At 43.4% G+C, this 18,774-nt stretch overlaps 2 protein-coding genes across 3 annotated transcripts in view; both read right to left on the bottom strand.

Annotated features, from left to right (window-relative positions):
- The window catches only part of KAT14 (lysine acetyltransferase 14), a 36,978-nt gene extending 31,589 nt beyond the window's left edge, over positions 1–5,389 (bottom strand). The window contains exons 1-2 of the mRNA XM_049651182.1: positions 5,129–5,389; positions 3,134–3,252 (exon numbers count right to left, since the gene is read on the bottom strand). Of these exons, the coding sequence (XP_049507139.1) occupies positions 3,134–3,252; positions 5,129–5,387 (378 nt within the window). The 5' untranslated portion in view covers positions 5,388–5,389. The remainder of the gene's footprint in view (positions 1–3,133; positions 3,253–5,128) is intronic.
- Positions 5,390–5,688: 299 nt separating this feature from the next.
- Positions 5,689–9,296, bottom strand: LOC125936846 (protein PET117 homolog, mitochondrial). Of its 2 annotated transcripts, none has more exons than XM_049651184.1 (2): positions 9,094–9,296; positions 5,689–5,840 (listed from the first exon to the last, which is right to left on the bottom strand). In XM_049651184.1, the coding sequence occupies exons 1-2, from the start codon at positions 9,187–9,189 to the stop codon at positions 5,691–5,693; spliced, it is 246 nt and encodes an 81-aa protein (XP_049507141.1). In that variant the 5' UTR covers positions 9,190–9,296; the 3' UTR covers positions 5,689–5,690. The 2 variants fall into 2 exon arrangements, 1 of the variants encoding a protein (XP_049507141.1); XR_007462150.1 differs by lacking the exon at positions 9,094–9,296 and adding an exon at positions 8,519–9,086 and having other exon boundaries at positions 5,752–5,840.
- Positions 9,297–18,774: the final 9,478 nt, after the last annotated feature.

Below are 18,774 nucleotides of genomic sequence, written 5' to 3'. Positions count from 1 at the left end.
TAATGATTGATTTGGGGCCACTGAAATTGAAAAAGGGACAGAGAATCTATGTAAGGAATCTAACTTAATTATTCTTTCCAGAAGGAACATCCTGAAAGTGTAAGGAGGCTAGTAAACTGCAGTTCAGGCTCCCCAACCCCCGTGCTCACAGCTCGAGACCTTCAATGGTCCAAGGGAAAACCTCCAACTCAAAGGGCCCAGTAATACTGACACTTCCACTAACCAAGCTCCCCGCTCCTTACACTTGTGAAACCTGCAGAAACCCCACCAAACAATTAATCCCATTGACGGATTTGTCAAGTCCTTCCACTCACTGTTGCAACAGGTCTACATCAACTAACCAACAGCTTCTTTAAAAAGTTATTGTCCATGAGGACTTACTATTCAACGGATATGGAGTTTCAGTTTGGGAAGATAAATATGTTTGGAGATGGACAGTGATGATGGTTGCAAAACAATGTGAATGTACCGAATGCCGCTGAATTATATGCTTAAAGGTGGTTAAAATAGTAAACTTTCATGTTATGTATATTTTACCTCAATTTTAAAAGCTATTGTTCAAGAAATACTTTAAGGAAAGTCTGAAATCAGCTTCTTTTGCCTACTCCCAGACCCCTCAAGTACTTCAGACACACGTATTCACTGTTAATCTCGGCAGTAGAGACACTGTCTGCTGCTTTATTTCTGGTACTTTTTTTGCATGTCTGAATTATTTCACCACTTTAAAAAGCTAAAATTCACACATTTACTTGAGAATAACTTTTTCTGTAACACTTAATATTTATTAAGCAAACTGCAAAATCTATGAAGGACATGGTTTTCCCCCTCGCCTGGAATCTGGAATCTTAAAAAAAAATGAATCCCAGTTCAGTTTTTCACTCTCACAAGAGCTTATCAGTGACAGAGTATCCCCAGGGCCCAGCTCGGGGCTGGCTCAGCCACAGTAGGCACTTCACAAGTACCTGCTGAAAAACACCTAGAAAAATAATGAGCACAGATCACGGTAGGTGCTATACCTGCCATGTAAGAATAAGCATCCAGGATGAGAATATAACCACTACCCTATCCTTCCCAAACACATGATGGTTTCTCCCGCATTTCAAACTGCTGTTCACAAGTCACTACGAGAAGAGAACACAAAAAAGAGCATGGAAGAAAGGTCAGGAGACCAGACTCTCTGTACTGTTGGTATTTTGTGGTGAAACAGGCATTTCTACTTATTACTTTGGTAAATCAACAAATATAAAGTTTAAGATTTAAAAAGACAGAAACCCCACATTCCAATATATTATTTGGTGACATCAATAGAATCTATAAAACACCATCTGATTTAGCTCTTTCTTGAGATGCTGGGGTTTTTATTTTTAATTTTTTTAAAAATTCTTTTCATTTTATTTATTTGGGAGAGAGGGAGAGAGCAGGTACAAGTGAGGAAAGGGGGGAGAGGGAGAGGGAGGGGGAGGGAGAGAGAGAGAGAAAGAGAGAGAAAGAGAGAGAGAGAGAGAGAGAGAGAGAGAGACAGAGAGAGAGAATCTTAAGCAGGCTCTGCATTCAGTGAGGAGCCCGACGCAGTGCTCAATCCCATGACCCTGGGATCAAGACCTGAGCCAAAATCAAGAGTCAGATACTCAACCGACTGAGCCACCCAGGCACCCTGAGGCTGGGTTTCTTAGAGGCAACTAGAAATACTGGTCAGTAGTTTACCAAGAACCAGACGTGTCTGATCTATCACTTCATCGTACCAAGATATTATCTACCATCAATCCATCTTCTGGAAGTGAAAACATAATTTTCAAGTGATGTCAGCCTAATTAAATGTGCAAACTGAGCCAATATTGTATCTTCTGAGCAATATAACCAAAAGCCAGTTGTTCTCTTCAAAAGAACCTCTGCAAAAACTCATATTCTTGCCAATAAATTACGTATATTTGCTCTTCTTCCACTTTACAGCTTTTTGAGACGCTTACAGATCAAATGCAAATCTGCTGATGGGTGTACACATGAGAATAATCTATTATATTAATCTGACCTTGCCTAGACACAATATCCCAGGTACACCTTGAGAAAAACATCCCAATTACAATACGCATAAGACTATATTCTCAGTACAAACATCCCTTCATTTTCTACTTGCATACTCAGCCAAGTCAAAAAAGGCTCCCTAAATTCACCACTGACAGATTTCATTAGCACATCTCCTAGTAAAGCACTGATAATTAATAGTCCAAGCTGCTAAAGCAACTGCAGTTTATAAGGAATACCTTAGTGGCTCAGATCATTTCATCCAAACTCTTTCTCATTTACCCTGTTTATTTCTTTCATAGCAAAAAAGTGCTATGGGTAATTAACTTGTTTATTTGTCTGCTTATTGTCTAAAATGTCTAAAATGTCAGCTGCCTAGCTGTCTTCCTCATCACAGCAGTCTCCAGGCCTAGAATGACACCTGGTTCATCATGGGCACTCAATATTTGTTAAATGAATAAACATAAAAACTCAAAGTAATGTGTAATTCGTTCATTTTTAGAATTCAGACTATGGCCATTGGTACCTTGCAATAGACCTAGTTAGTAATATAAAAACAAACCAAAAAAATTAAGACAAGCTGGTGATCAGTAAAAAGCTATTGTTCAGGCTACAGTTGGCTTGGAGGAGGGGGCTGGTACTAGAGACGGCTAAAAGGTGGACGTAGATATTCATTCCCCCAACAATATTCAAACATATCCGTGTTCAAACGCGGAAAAGCCAGATTACGTTGGCTTCTGCAATGAGCCACGTTATACTTTCCCAAACTATTTCCGACGTGGTCACCTTTACATTGTACTAAAAACGGCTGCCAGAAAAATATGAACCTCATTGGGAATTCAATTAAAATCAGAGTCTGGCATCATATTCATGTGAAACTGTGTGTGTGAGGTTTTCGAGAATCTCAAACCTAATTCACCACATTAGCAGGGAGTATTTTCACAAAGAACTCCTTTCTCCCTATATTTGTCATTTTCATTGCGAAGTAAGGAGCGACCCTCAAAACAGCTCAAAAGCCTATGTGTAAGCTCCCTGTTCTCTGAATATTCATTCCAATGAATTCCTTGGGGGATTGACCCTGCAAATTCTAGGGGAAGAGCTTTTTACTCACTTGCTGCCATGTCAGTTTCAGCCTTTCATACTGCTCCTTGCCATCTTCTGAGCAATCGGAACAAGTGAATCTAAAAAAATTATCACCCTTAAGGTAACTGAGCTGTTCCCTCAGCTGACCTAGGAGAAAAACAAAAAAGCACATCATAGGTTTATCTAGAGCAGCATTTATCAGTGTATCAACCAGATTTTCCATGCTTCCCGTGTGTTCTTCCTCCTTTTCAGCTAACCCATGATAGCAGGACAGGAATAGGGAAAACAGAAGAAAAGCACAGAAGAAAAGCGTATGCCTGTTAAGTGTACGCTTCCTAGCTTTTAGGAGAAAGATGCTGGAAAATCACGTTTTCATTGCTCTCACTGGATTTTCCAACTGTTAACATTCCTGACTCCTATGGGTCTCCACACACTCTTTCAAGAAATATCTGAGTTCCCACTGCGTGCCAGGCACTGGCCTAGGAACCGGAACACAGCGCCCAAGATAGTCTGCTTTTGGCATTTTAGAAGTTCTGAGGGTGATGTACAAGGAAATAGGTAATCATAATAGCACAACGGTTCTCCATCCTCACTGTACATTGGAATCACCCATGAAGTGGTTTTGTTTTTTTAAAAGATGCCTGGGCCTACTCACACAGAATGAACCAATCTCTAAAAGGCGGGGTCTGGGTCTCTCCATTTTCTAATGTTCCCCAGGTGATGCCAATGCTCTGGGAGACAGGACAACCACTGGAATGGAATGTGGTGTGTGCCACAGGGCAATGCGAGGGTACATAAAAGGGAGGCCCAACCCATACAAGGAAGATGGGAGAGCTAGAAAAAGTGGCATTGACAGGGGACCTGAAGGATGATTAGAATTGGCCAGGGGAAGAGGGGTGCCTATGTGAATGGCGGGAGCCCACGGAGGCTACAGAGACACATATTCCAGAGAGGAAATTAAAGTGTGCAGAGACCTTGGTATAAGAATTTTTTTGTGGAGAATTAAAAGCTCACCCTAACTGCAAAGTTCTGGTTGTGTGGGGACAGGATACTGAGGAGAGACGCTGAGGAAGTTAGCAGGGACCCTATCGTGATGGACAGTTTAAAATGTATCCTTAGAGGACAAGGTGGAACGCCAGAGATTTCTCAGGCAGGGCCCTAAATCACAAGCAGAAAGAGCTCAGAAGCAAACGCTAGCTAATGCATAGAAAGTTCTAGATTGTTTCCTATGAAACTGTTACTATTAATTTATTAATAGTAACTACTAATCTGAATAGTTAAATCCATCTTAAAAACACTTCCACATACCAGAAACTGACCCGTTTCAGCTGAAATTTCTCTGACCTAGTTACAAAGTATTACACAAAGAATTCCTCTGGTACCGATGTCTTTCCTAGTCTCTGCCGAATGGGAAAATCCCATTTTGGTAAGACTCGTGATGACTGCCAAAGCATGCTCCTTGAGAGCCAGGATACTGGCAGATGAAAAGATTAGCTGAAAGAGTGAGGTATCGGGGCAGCATGTGTATATATATCTGTCGTCTGCAGATCTAGGAAGCCAGCAAGCAGAAAACAAGAATGGTCCCAGAAAAAAAGCATAAAATATTTTTAATCTGCTAATTCTGACTTACTTCAGCATACAACAGTTTTCCACGGAAGTTAAATATTAATAGAATAACTTGAACTTTCATTCTATACTGGGCCTAGTATTGGGCCCTAAATCCATAACGTGATCTTGTTAAACAATGTGGCTAATTCTTTAAATAACACAGGATTTCCAACTTTCTTTTATTGGGTTGCCGTCCAAAATGTTAACTTAACAATGTGAGAGGTTGACAGTAATTTTTATTAGCACAAATGTGTCTACGTTTTATATAAATCTGTCATTAACCAACTAAACTAATCATAAATTAATAATTATCTTTTTATTTAGGTCCATTGTACATTCATGTTTCGTTCACAGGTAAGAAAAACAAACCTTCACATTGGAACTGACAAATCAAAGGAATTGAGAAGCTCCTTACTGGCCGGTATCCATTTTTGGCACTTGTCACAGAAGTAGGACAGCTGTTCCTCCATCCAGGACACATCTCCTTCGTCACTGTTGAGGGAATCCCCACTCTGATCATGAGATAAGTCCACTGATGCCTGGTCCTCCGATTCAACGATCAGGAGAGTCTCCCCCTCCACCTCTCCCTCCTCCAGCCCTTCTGAGGTAGATGTTCTCGTGGCTTCATCATCATGCCGGCTTATCAAACTACTCAGGTGGATGTTACTATCCATCCCTTCCTCTCCCAGGCTCTCAAGTGCTTTTCACGAACAATCCTAAGCTCTGGACACCAGGCTTCAAGGGGCTTCTACCAGGATCACACAGACAGAAACTTCACGAGAGTGTCTGCCTACTTCTTTACTCAGATAGAAGGGACTTTTAAGCAATAATTTAGAATATGTGATCCACTGTCCTTGTCTTTGGTCAAGTTTGAAAGGACAGTGACAAAAAAAGGGTGAACACCTCACAAAGCTATTCTCCATCCACACACACCCACACTCAACACTGTCCCATCAATATTTGGCATCCATTTCAAGTCATGTTTTTTGAGATCCTTTTGCCAATAACATCTTCTCTCTTTCTGCTTCAAGTTGCTCAGTCAAAATAATCTGTTCTCCCAAGAGACGAATGTTTTCTTTTTTCCGATTCTGCCTCTCAATGTCTCTGATCACTCCATCGTGAAGCCTCTAAAAACGCAAGAAACAGATTTCAGTAACACCCAAACAGGTGGTTCCCTTCCTTGTGCCATTCAATCTGAGTAACAGTACTACCAAAATACACTGAAAACTTTGAGACTCCAAATACCTAATTACTATTTCAACTTTCTGCATAAATGTAAAATGTAACAAGCTATCAGATTAATTTGGTCGTGTGCTCCACCAGTGTTATTACTTAAAATGACTTCTTAACCATATTTTAAGAAATTCCTGAACATTCAGTATAGAAGCTTCATGGGAAATTAAAAAAAGAAAAGAAAAAAAAAACTGTTCCTGAGGTGAATTTTAAAAGTTTAATTGATATACAATGCTTTAAAAGATCTGGTGAGAATTACTACAGTAACTTTACAAACTACTTTCCTATTAGCAATGATCCTAGCTGAATAATAAATATCAAAGAAAAAAAGATTCCTGAAACTTAAGCAAACTATCAGGATCAAGAAAATAAAGATCTTAGCTTCTTCTAGTGCATAAGAAGAAGTAAAAATTATACAGAATTACTAATCAATTACATGACTGAGAGAGACGGGAAAAATACAATGCTACTACCAGAGGAAAAAAGAAAGGTGGTAGTTACTTTGAGAAGCACTAAAGACAGGTCGGAAATTCCAGAACACGGACTTGGCACCTAAGATGAGACTTTTTAAAGCCTAAGTCCAGTCATTACTAATAATTGCCATTTTCTAGTTTTTAGGTCCCCAAATACTAATTTTTTTTTAACAGCAGCCTTGTGAGGTAGAATTAATGGGGGTGGGGCCCAGGGCCTGGGGTTTTGTTTGTTGGTAATCATTAGGTCTATTTTATTTTACTACTATCATCATTATTATTTTTAAGCGGGCACTATGCCCAGCACAGAGCCCAACAATGCACTTAAACTCACAACCCTGAGATCAAGACCTGAGCTGAGATCAAGAGTCAGACGCTCAACCGACTGAGCTACTGAGGTGTCCCTATTATGCCTATTTAAAGAAACTCGCCAAGTACCTACTTGCCAGATCTCCTCCAGGCCTAGAGTTTCACTCACTATTATGGGGGGAATTGGGAAGTTTAAGAGTCCTAGAACAGATAACACAATTGAAAACCATCTTTTTTGGACCCTGCTCCTTAGCCAGATCTCCAGAGACATTTGGCTCCTCCCTCCCCAGTCCTTTGGGTCCTGTACTTCCTGTACCATGACACACCCATGCACACACCCCACCCCACCCCCAAAGCCCACACCATCCAATGGAATCATTCTTTCCATACCTGCCTCTGGGATCTTCCATACCTGATCTTCCTTCCTCAGACTTCAGCATATGGCTTAGGAGCTTGCTCTCCTGCCATCATTGTAGTGCTACCTTCTTTCAAGTTGCAGTGTATGCCGACTGCCTGTGACCTGCACTTAGCTACCTTACTAATCACCTCTCTTACTAACCACCAAGACCTCTTCACCATTACTCATGTAGTACAACTCGTTTTGCTGGGTTCCTGTGAGGATTAATGTCAGTGCCTGGCATGTGGTAAACAGTCAAGAAATGCTAGAAAACAACAGTCATTATTTTATTTCTTGCTTCCTTGAACCTTCCAACATACCCAATGTGTCAATCATTTGTCTTCTTCCTAGTGTAAAAAAAAAAGTCCACTGAATGACTGGATGCAAATTAAACACAGGTTATTCCGGTCAATCTTTTCTTCATCTAATTTCCAAATACCTAAATCTTTGTTTTTCCACCCTCTAGTACAGAGATACTCAACCCCAGCTGCATGTGAGAATCCCCTGGGTGGCTTTTAACACATACGTGATCAAGATTCCCCATATCCAAGAGATTCTGATTTAAGAGGTCTGGAGTAGGTGACATTGTAAAAACGAGAGATGCTGAGTTAGTTCAGAACCAAGCTCTCATCCATCCCTACCCCATAGTCTGAAAATCTCTGCCTCCACTGACCTCAGAGCTACATCTGACCATCCTCTACTCCACCTCAAATTTCTTTTGATCACCCTCTTTTCCTTTCACTTTTAGAAGAGAAACTTGCCTGCCTCCATTCCAAAAGCTCCGCCCTCAGAACCCATACCTTGTTCCCCAATCTCTAACCTCTTCCAGGCCCTCATTACTCATCCCAATAGCCCCTCCCCCAAATTCTTATACCATCACACCTTCCCGATTTCCAGACTGTGAACAAGGACAACACTTCTTCTGCTTCATCTCTGTGTACCAAGCACACTGCACAGCCCAGTACGACAAAAGGCCATTTACTATTGATTCATCCAGTTCATTACTTCCACCCTTGGCAAAACTAAGCCCAACCCTAACGCACGCACTGACCTAGTTGCCTGTTCTCAACTCAACTTTCAGCACCGGTGTGAAGCAGTTACAAACTCAGGAACGCCCGTCCTTCCTATCTTTGTTTCCCAAAGCGCCTAGTGTGGTGCCTGGCACACACAGACCAATCACTAAACATTTGCCAACTAGAGTAAAAACAATATGAACTGACACACAGGAACAGGCGGTCGGTCAACCGACCAGTAAGTTACAGATATTTCTAGAAATACAGGTACAGAAAAAAGAAAAATTGGAGGCTGGTATCTCTAATTCCCAGAATCTTGTTTCCACAGCATACTGTTTCTTAAAAGAAACAAACAAACAAACAAAAAGCATCCACTAAATTACCTTGGCTAAAGGCAGAGAAAGTGGATTCGGGGCAGCCTCCTTAATCCTAGGATAAAATCTCATTAACACTGGAAATGAGATACATTAGGGTTGAGCCTCAACCTTGGGCCTGGGGTTGGGGAGAGGCCGACAACTTGCTGAGTGCACCCCCACGAAAACCCTTTCCCGCCTCTACTTTGCAGCGGCCCAAGCGACACGCTGAAAAGTCCGTGCCACTGTAGGCTGGAGGTGACCTGGGAACCGGGCCACCCACCACCCTGCAGGCCTGCCTTAGCTGGAGCCAGGAGGCTGCGGGCGCGGGAGGCAGGGGCTCCCCCGCGCCGGCAGGACGGGGTCGCCGGGGCCTCCCGGTGCACGCGGCCGCGGGGGCTGCGGCGCCCGGGCCGGGCGGACGGCGTGGGAGCCGCAGTCGCGTGACCGGGGTGATCGAGGAATGGGTGGGACGCAGGATCGCGCCGCCGCGGAGCCGACGAAAGAGGGAGAGACGAGGAGCAACGGAGAACCACGCGGAGAGAGGCCACTGGGCCTTAGGTCGCCCTCGCGGGCCCCGGAAGAGGAGGTCACGTGACACCGACCTGCCGGTCCTGCCGCTGCTTCAGATGCACGCCGGCCACGGTGGCCGCCGTCAGCACCACCGACAGGCCCAGCACCACCTTCGAGCTCCTCGACATCCCCGCGCCGGCCGCCGCGGCCTCCGCCTACCCGCCCCGGGCCCCAGGGCCGCAACCGAACGCGACTCGGAGGCTGCGGGTCAGGCTCGACCGCTCGAGCGCAGAGCCCCTGCAGCCGCTGCACCGCCCGCCGCGCCAGGCGCTAGCAATCGAGAGCCGAGCGCGGAGCAGCGTCCCTGCACTGCTGAAAGTGTGGCTGCGGTTGCCTCTTCTTCCCGTCCCCTCACACACACATAATCTGTCCCCTCTGAGCGTTCTGCTGACCCTGGTCCTTTGCTCAATACCAGCCTTAGTAATCGCAGCCTCTTTGGCCCTTTGCGCGGTAGGTGCCACCAGAAGATGGAGTTTTTGCTTTTAGATCCATAATTAAATGTTGTAGACACGGTCACCTGTTTTCATCTAAATACTGTGGGCTGGCTGGTCAGGCTCTGATTTTTCTTAAAACCGAAAAGCTTTCTGGCTAAAGGGCATGCTAACTGGGTAGCGATGCCTCTTCGTTTAAAGCGCTGGTCAACTTGCTTCCCGTGTAATTACTAAGAGATTGCCTTTATACCTTTGGAGCCTCAGTTCCTGCACCAATAAGACAGGATTCCTGATTCCCACATTACTAGGGAAGTGAATGAATGAATGAATGAATGAATGAATGTAAGGCATTATGCAAGGCATCATTTTCACTTTTCCTTGTGGTAGAAAGAAATTTGGCTTTCCGGAAAGTGTAAAGTATCTAATAGAATAGGCAATGGAAAGGTATTCCCATTAAGTCATGCTTTCCCACTGGAATTCACAGAGAGCAAGCTTCTTCCTGTGGAAAGAACTATGGCCAGTACTGATTAGGACCAGGTCTTGGTTAGCACCACCCAAGGGCTTCTCCAATATTCATTTCTGTAGTGCTTTGCTATTCCAGTTTGTTACTTAGTGTAAACGGCATGAGATGATTATTGCTTGTAAGAAATGTAATAAAAAAAATTGAATACTTTTTTCAAACCACATTTTGTCCATGGCATTTTTCTCAGCCAGAGGAGGATATATCACTGAATTGGGAAACTGAGTTCCTCCCCTAATAGACTGTGGAGTTAGAAGCACTTCAATTCAAGGTGTATTTGTATTCTTTTGTAATAGAAAAGAAAAAACAATATTAGACTGCTTTTTTACTTCATGACCTGAGCTGAAGTCAGACGCTTAATTGACTGAGCCACCCAGGTGATTCGGAAAAGAACAAACAATATTAGACTGCTTTTTTACTTGTGGTGGACTCCAGATATTTTTCTCTGTAAGTCAGTGAGCCTTCAGCAAAGCTACATGTCCTTAGAATTTGTCAGTTAGATGGCCTTTCACTATTGTAACCAATTTTCAACTTGTCTTCTTGAAATATACTTTTGTTCTCCTTTCAAAACATCCTTTATGTGTTAACGGTGTCAAATTTAAAAGTGGATTATCTGTTTAAATATTTATGACCCCCAGCAGGGTGTTTTGTGTGATTATTGTCACATAAATGACAGGGATAGGAGGGAATGAGTATAGACTCCTCTAGCCAATAATCACAATACAAAAGACGAGGGATGCCTATGTGGCTCAGTCTGTTGAGCGAGCATTCAACTCTTGATTTCGGCTCAGGTCATGATCTCACGTGAGATGGAGCCCTGCATCGGGCTCTGCACTGACAGGGTGGAACCTCCTTGGGATTCTCTCTCTCCCTCTCTCTCCCCTCCCCCACTTTCTCAAAAATAAATAAATAAACATTACTTAAAAAAAGACAGGGAGACAGTTGACAAGTAGCAATTTGCTATGGTTCACATGTTTGTGTCCCCCCTAACACTTGTATGTTGAAATCCTAACCCCCTGGTGGGGTGGTATAGGAGATGGGGACTTTGGGTGGTAGTTAGGTTTAGATAGGCTCATTAGGGTCAAGCCCCCAGGCTGGATTAGTGTCCTCTTAAGAACAAGAGACTACAGCTCGCTCTCCACCATGTCAGGACACAGCAAGAAGACAGCTATCTGCAAACCAGGAAGAGGGCCCTCACTAGAACCCAACCAGGCTGGTACCCTAATCTCAGACTTCCCAGCCTCCAGAACAGACAGACACATATCCGCCATTTAAGCCATGCAGTCTATGATATTTTTGTTCTAGCAGCCCAAGGTAAGACAGCAAGGAACTGTTCCCCAAAGTGAAGTATGAGTGTGCATTTACTGCTGCAGAGTCAGTATCACCTAATACAGAAGACTCAAGACCCGCTTCTCTGGGTCAGAAAGTTCCAGCAACTTTCCTCCAGGAACTAGGTGCCGATTGGTTTTGAATTCCTCACTCCCTTTTTCTCAATGGTAAATCATTACTTATGCCAGCTTAATGGAAGAGTCCTGCTTAACCACTGGAGACTCTGAGTAAGAGGGGCTCCTTTAATAATCACAGAGGTAAGTCGAGGCAGAGCTCTTACTACAAGGTAGAAGTCTTAAAATTAATATTGGCAAACACTTAGCACATTAATGTGCTTCCCTTTTCTCCACATCCTTGCCAACACTTGTTACTTCTTGTCTTTTTGATGATAGCCATTCTAGCAGGTGTGAGGTGGTACCTCTTTGTGGTTGTAATTTGTGTTTTCACAAATTTACTTCACTGATGATCAGTGGCGTCGAGCACCTTTTCGTATACCCGTTGACCATTTCAGTTACCAGACAAATGAGTTCCGGGGGTGTAAAGTACAGTGTGGTGACGCTAGTTAATAATACTGTGTTGTACACTTGAAATTCACTAAGGGAGTAGATCTTCAGTGTTCTCACCACACACCAAAAAGGTAACTATGTGAAGTGATGGATGTATTAATTAGCTAGATTGTAGTAATGATCTCACAGTGTATAGGTATATCAAATCATCACATTGTACACCTTAAATAGAAACTATTATTATTGTTATTGTTATTATGAGAGAGAAAGAACACGTGCACACTTGAGGGAGACAGAGGCAGAGAGAGAGAGTCTTAAGCAGGTTCCACACCCAGCAAGGAGCCTTGGGGCTTGACCTCACAACTGTGAGGTCATGAGCTGAGCCCAAATCAAGAGTCCTACGCTTAACCAACTGAGCCACACAGGCAACCTTAGAAACAATTTTTATTAGTAAATTATGCCTCAATAAAGTTAGGAAAAAAAGAAATTATAGGAAAAAATTTCAAAGCACCAAGAAGAAAAAATAAATTATACACACACACATACTACACATGCTCAAGGAAAAGAAAAGAAGTAGTGATACATACTACAACGTGGACGAAACCTGAAACCTTACAAACATTATGCTAAGTAAAGAAGCTAGTCACAAAAGACCACGTATTGTATGATTCCATTTATACAAAGTGTCCAGAATAGGCCAATCCATAGAGGCAGAAAGTAGATTACTGTTTGCCAAGGGCTCGGGGGTTTGGGAGATGGGGAGTGACTGCTAATGAGTTTCTTTTGGGGGATAATGAAAATGTTCTAGAATTAGATCATGGTGACGGGTGTACAATTCTGACTCTACTAAAACCCACTGGAGTGGGCTCTTTAAAAGGGTAAATTTTATGGTATATTAATTATTTCAATAAAGCTGTAAAAGAAAGTGGGGGGAAAAAAGCAATTTATATATATCAACCCATTTCATCTTCACAATGACCCAACAAAATAGGTGCTGTCCGTGTCCCCATTTTACAGGTGAGGAAAGTGAGGCACAGTGTTAGATAACTTACCCACAGCCAGAAAGTTACAGAGCAACTTAATTGGTTTTTAGTTTTCTATTCAAAGACATAAAAGATTAAAACTGCCTGGTTTAAAGTTTAAAACAGAGAATGGATATCTTCTTACAGACACAAGGAGAATGTGTGTATCTAGAATCTTCTCATCCTGTATTTAGCTACTTAAAAAATTGGACGAGGGGTGCCTGGGTGGCTCAGTCGGTTAAGTGTCCGACTCTTGATTTTGGCTCAGGTTGTGATCTCACATGAGATGGAGCCCCAAGTGGGGCTCTGCGCTGGTAGCTCGGAACCTGCTTGGCTTTTGGCTTTTGGATTTTCTCTCTCCTCTCTCTCTGCCCCTCCCCTTTCGTGCACACACACTCTCTCTCCTTCAAAATAAACAAATAGACACTTTTTAAAAATGGGAGGAGAGAGGCACCTGGGTGGCTCAGTCGGTTAAGCGGACAACTTTGGCTCAGATCATGATCTGAGATCTCGAACTCTGGGCTGTGAGTTCGAGCCCTGTGTCGGGCTCTGTGCTCACTACTCAGCCTGGAGCCTGCTTTGGATTCTGTGTCTCCCTCTCTCTCTGCACCTCCCTGTTTGCTCTCTCTCTCTCTCTCTCTCTCTCAAAAGTAAATAAGCTTTTGAAAAATAAAAATAAGTAAAAATGGGAGGAGAGTAGGCAAGAGAGGGAAAAGAGGAAGGAGTGAGGAAGACAGGACTCGGCACCTGATGGGAAAGGGAAGAGAGAGAGAAACAGAAGAGAGCAGAGAAGCCCACAGGAAGCCTCAGTAGGTTCTGAGGGAATAACACTCACCTTTGGAATTCTGTTTTTGGGTCTTCCACGCCTCCCTTTGATAGGGAAGGCTCGCAGCTCTCCAGCAGGATATTGTTCTCAGAAAATGGCCTCTGTGAATGAGGCTCTGCAACAGCAAAAAGGTGCAAAGCAGGGATTCTGGCTTTACTCAGAGGACGATCCCTTACATTTTGGGGCCTCAGTTTCCTCCTCTGTACTAAGGGGACAGTGATATGTCTGCTACCTCCTTGGCTTTCTGTTTGAGACGATGAATTAGTATCATGACTACACCAAAGTCAGGCATCTGGTTATAATGCATGTTGGCGCATCCCAGCCAGTGAGCCTTAAGATGGGAACCCCTCGGCCCTGGAGGGAGGAGAAGGCTCCCCCACCGCTGCTGTGGGGAGTGACCCTGAATCCTGGCTTCGCCTATTTAGGAAATGTCTCTTCTTTTGCAACTGAGTGGGCCTTTTGGTGACCTCTTAGCAGGCGGCTGCAGTGAGGCCTCTCACCCAGCTTGCCCAAACCCTGGATTACTTTCATGGTGTCCAAATACTCGGTGTGACCGACCTCTCTCGGATTCAAAATCCAGTCACATTGTCAGAAAAAAAAAAAGTCACCATTGCCATTGTTAATGGAAGAAGAGAGCTATGAGAGCCTTGAAACATGATTTCGGCTGCTATGTATTTATAAATCAGTGTTAAAAAATTGTGGCTTTATCAGACACCACCGCGCGTTGACAAAGACACGGGGCAGCTGGAGCACTGCGCCCCTTGAGTTGGAACCATTTCAGCTGGAGCTGCTGGAGCTGAACAGGTGTGAGCTCCGTGACCCACCAACTTCACCCCCAGACACTTCCCAGCAGAACTGCATACGTGTGCACCAACACACAGGTGCAAGTATGTCTGTATACATCACACTTCCAGAAGTCGGCATGGTGGTTCCCCTATCGGGAGGGCAGAGGGACTATTTGATGTGAGAAGCCTTGAATGAGGCTTCCGGGATGCTGGTATCATTCTGTTTCTTGACCTGGTTGCTGGTACTGGGTGTTCATGAAAATGAACAAGGGACACACGGATTTTACTGTAGCAAGACCTACTTTTCTTTTTCTTTTTTAATGATTTTTTTTAAAGTTTTTTTTTTATTGTATTTTTGAGAGAGAGAGCGAGAGCGCGCGTGAGCAGGGGAGAGGCAGAGAGAGAGAGGGAGAGACAGAGGATCCCAAGCAGACTCCACAGTGTCAGCGCGAGGCAGGGCTCAAACTCCTAAACCGTGAGATTATGACCTAAACTGAAATCAAGAGTCGGACGCTTAACCTGCTGAGCCACCCAGGTGCCCCAAGACCCACCTCTATGCAAAATCTTACATAAAATTATGAACTGATAAAAACGGCTTGTACTTTTTATCATCGTCGCTTCTTGTGCCAAGAAAATTTGTTCTCCATGCATGATAACTATCAAGAATGGAAGAGATTATCATTTAAAATGTCTTGATCGGGATTTATGTACATTTTGTTTTTTATTTTTTTAATTTTTTTAAAGTTGGTATTTTTTTTTTTTCGTAATCTCTACACCCAGTGTGGGACTCGAACTCAAGACCCTGAGATCAAGAGTCACATGCTCTTCTGACTGAGCCAGCCATGCGCTCTGATGTGCAGACATTTTAAACATAAAACCTGGTATAAAAAAGACACAGAGAAATGAGCTGTAGATTGTCATTAAAAAAAAAATCACAGAGTTGTCAAGAAATTTTACACGGATTCAATATTTAAATCTGCCCCAATAACTTTGTTTGTATTTTTCTTCTCATAATTATAGAGTACCATAGATTTTTTGTTTTTGTTTTTATTTTTATAAGAATACAGAGAAAAGCAATGTAAATAATTATTATCCATGAAGTTCCATTTAAGAGTCTCATGCTGTACAGCCAGAGCTAGCCAGGCACCCTTCCATGAAGCTCTGTTTAGAATTATCCAAGCTCCCTCAAGTTGATCCCAGCAAGCTATACAAATTTCCCTTTTTTTAATGTTTATCAGGATGAGACAAAAGTTTGGAACCGTGGCTAGTTTAATGCAATTTGCTTTGTAGGCCAGAACTTCTGAACCTCATGTCTCTGCCTTTCTTCTAGTGTTCTGGTACCCTGAGATCATATGAGCTCCCGGCCCTCTCGGCTTTGGACTGACCCAGGTATGCCCAGGGTGACCACTGCTCTCCACTGCTCTCACCACAGAGGGACAATAGTGCTCCATTCACAACTCCTGTCCCTTCAATATCCTTTCTGATGGGAGCTGGAGAAGGAACCGGTGGTGACATTAAAACAGGAAGCCTCAGGAGCAAATCTGTTCAAACTCAGGTGTACTGGAGGCCTCTGAGCTTCAGAATACCCCACCCTCGCTGAGTTGTTTTCAAACCTTGAGGTCCCTTTGAAATTGGTTGCTTGAGTGATGATTCTTCCTATGTAAAATCACTGGGACACACAACCACTGCCACCAGACTGAGCTAAATTTCTAAACCAAAAATATGAATCTGACCTTCTTAAAAACTTCTCCCTGGGGGTTCTGGGTGGCTCAGTCAGTTAAGCGTCCGACTTTGGCTGAGGTCCAGAATTCACAGCTCGTGAGTCAAGCCCCGTGTGAGGCTCTGAGCTAACAGCTCAGAGCCTGGAGCCTGCTTCAGATTCTGTGTCTCCCGCTCTCTCTCTCTGCCCCTCCCCCACTCACTCTGCCTCTCTCTTTCTCAAAAACAAATAAAAACATTAAAAAAAAGATTTAACAAAACCATAAAACACCTCTCCCTGGTTCCACATTCCTAGGGCATGAAGCCCCATACTTCCCTCTGCCCTCCTTTCCAGCCTTATTTATTTATTTATTTATTTATTTATTTATTCAAATGTTTATTTCTTTTTGAGAGAGAGAGAGAGAGAGACAGAGACAGAGCATGAGTGGGAGAGAGAGAGAGAGAGAGAGAGAGAGAGAATCCAAAGCAGGCTCCAGATTCTGAGCTGTCAGCATAGAGCCCAACGTGGGTCTTGAACCCACGAGCCGTGAGATCATGACCTGAATCGAAGTCGGATGCTTAACTGAGCAGGTGCCCCTCTCTCCAGCGTCTTTTAAAGAAAGACAAGGCATCAAAAATAAGGACAGTTGGAAATCGGGGACTTGAAGAAGAACGAAGAAATGGAAACTAAGTTGGGGGTACAGTCCTCTCCCTGTGTTTGAACAATGTATTCACATGATACTTGTTCCACCTTAACTCATGTAAGGGCAGGATTTGGGGGAAAAAAAAAAAAAGGCTTCACCAGTGTGTAATTTGGCTTGTGTTTTGTGGACTTGAATCAGGGCCAAGTCTTTGCAGCTATTATGGGAAAGCTGGGTTTCCAAGTCACTTCTGTTGTAGGGAATATTAATCATCAGTACTCTACTGGGAGATATTAATAGGAAGACATGGGTTTAAAGTAGGATAGATGGTGGGCATGAATGTAACAGGTGAGGGCAGACACTTAAGGCAATGAATGAGAAGGTTCTCTGGGGCAAGGCTGTGATGAAAAGAGGAGGCAGCAAGGGGGCTGGTTTGTTTAGGAAAAAGGTGGAGGGTGTCAGCTGAATTGGCACCATTGTCCAACCTTTGTGTAAATGTTCCAATTTCAGCACCAGATGATTGCGGAAACATCACATCACAGGGCACCTCATAAAGCGCCCTATGACTATTTGAAAAGCAAACATGGAGCCCTGCCTCACATATGGCCCAGTAGTGGGCTCTAACAGGGAGTGAATATAATAGGGCCCCATCTTCTTCAGGTTTAAGTTTTAAAGTCAACCCTCAGCATGTAGGGCAAAAATCACAGTCAAAACTGCCCTTGAAAGTCCCTTAAGAAGGTGACATGCTGGAGACAATAGACTTCACGTCAGTAAGTCCAACACAGGTTTTTCTCTGGCAGTGGAATTGATCACTGCACTCAGCGGAGGATCTATTTACTTTATTCGGAATTCTACATAGGAGATTTTTCTCTTCTCCCCCATTTAGCAATGCATTCAATCATTTATTTGTATCAGTATGGACCCACACATACTTACTTTATACTTTGGGTTATTTTTTTTTAAGTTTATTTATTTTGAGAGAGAGCATGCGCTCTCATGCACATGAGCAGGGGAGGGAGGGAGGGAGGGAGAGAGAGAGAGAGAGAGAGAGAGAGAGAGAGAGAGAGAATCCCAAGCAGGCTCCATGCTGTCAGTGCAGAGCCTGACTCGGGGCTCGATCTCACAAACTGTGAAATTATGACCTGAGCCGAAATCAAGAGCCAGATGCTAAGGTGCTTGGGTGGCCTAGTTGGCTGAACATCTGACTTCAGCTCGGGTCATGATCTCATGGTTTGTGGGTTCGATCCCCACATAGGGCTCTCTGCTGTCAATGTGGATCCTCAGTCTCCCTAGCTCTCTGTCCCTCCCCCGCTCACATGCTTGCTTGCTCGCTCGCTGTCTGTTTCTCTCCCTCTATCTCTCTCAAAAATAAGTAAACATTAAAAAAATCTTAAAAAAAAAAGAGCTGGATGCTTAACTGACTGAGCCACCCAGGCGCCCCTATACTTTGGGTTATAATGCAATATTGTGGCTCAAATTATTCCAGTTTTGGCCACTGGGAGCTCTTTCAGTTGGCTGCTGTACCCTGAACACATCCCCACCAATGTGGGCTTTTCTTTTTTTCAGACTTAATTTCTTTCTGGCACTACAAGGTACTCCAGCATCATTTATTGAAAAGTCTCTCCTTTCCTCCAATTTCCCCTGGCATCATTTGTTGTGAATTTGACACCCTTGTTGAAAATTATTGACCGTATATGTGATGGGTTACTTTTGGGCTCTCTGTTCAATCCCATTATTCTGTGTGTCTGTCCTTATGCCAGACAGAACAACACGGTTTTGATTACTGTAGGTTTATAGTAAGTTTTGAAATCAAAGCTGAGTCCTCCAACTCCAACTTGTGATATTTTTCAAGATTGTTTTGGCAATTTGGGGTCCCTTGAGATTGCATGTGAATGTTAGGATTGGTGTTTCTATTTCTGTAAGGAATACCATTTAGATTTTGATAGGGATTAATA

This window comes from Panthera uncia (assembly GCF_023721935.1).
Source record: "Panthera uncia isolate 11264 chromosome A3 unlocalized genomic scaffold, Puncia_PCG_1.0 HiC_scaffold_11, whole genome shotgun sequence".
Classification (NCBI taxonomy): Eukaryota; Metazoa; Chordata; class Mammalia; order Carnivora; family Felidae; genus Panthera; species Panthera uncia.
Note: the sequence above shows the minus strand (reverse complement) of the source record. Positions and strands in the feature narration are given on the sequence as shown.

Bases quoted from the DNA above. Each gene is read 5' to 3' on its own strand.
- LOC125936846 (XM_049651184.1), bottom strand. From the start codon at position 9,189: ATGTCGAGGAGCTCGAAGGTGGTGCTGGGCCTGTCGGTGGTGCTGACG. The intron at 5,841-9,093 runs GTCGGTGTCACG...TTGCGTTTTTAG, and splicing joins AGCAGCGGCAGGACCGGCAG to AGGCTTCACGATGGAGTGAT.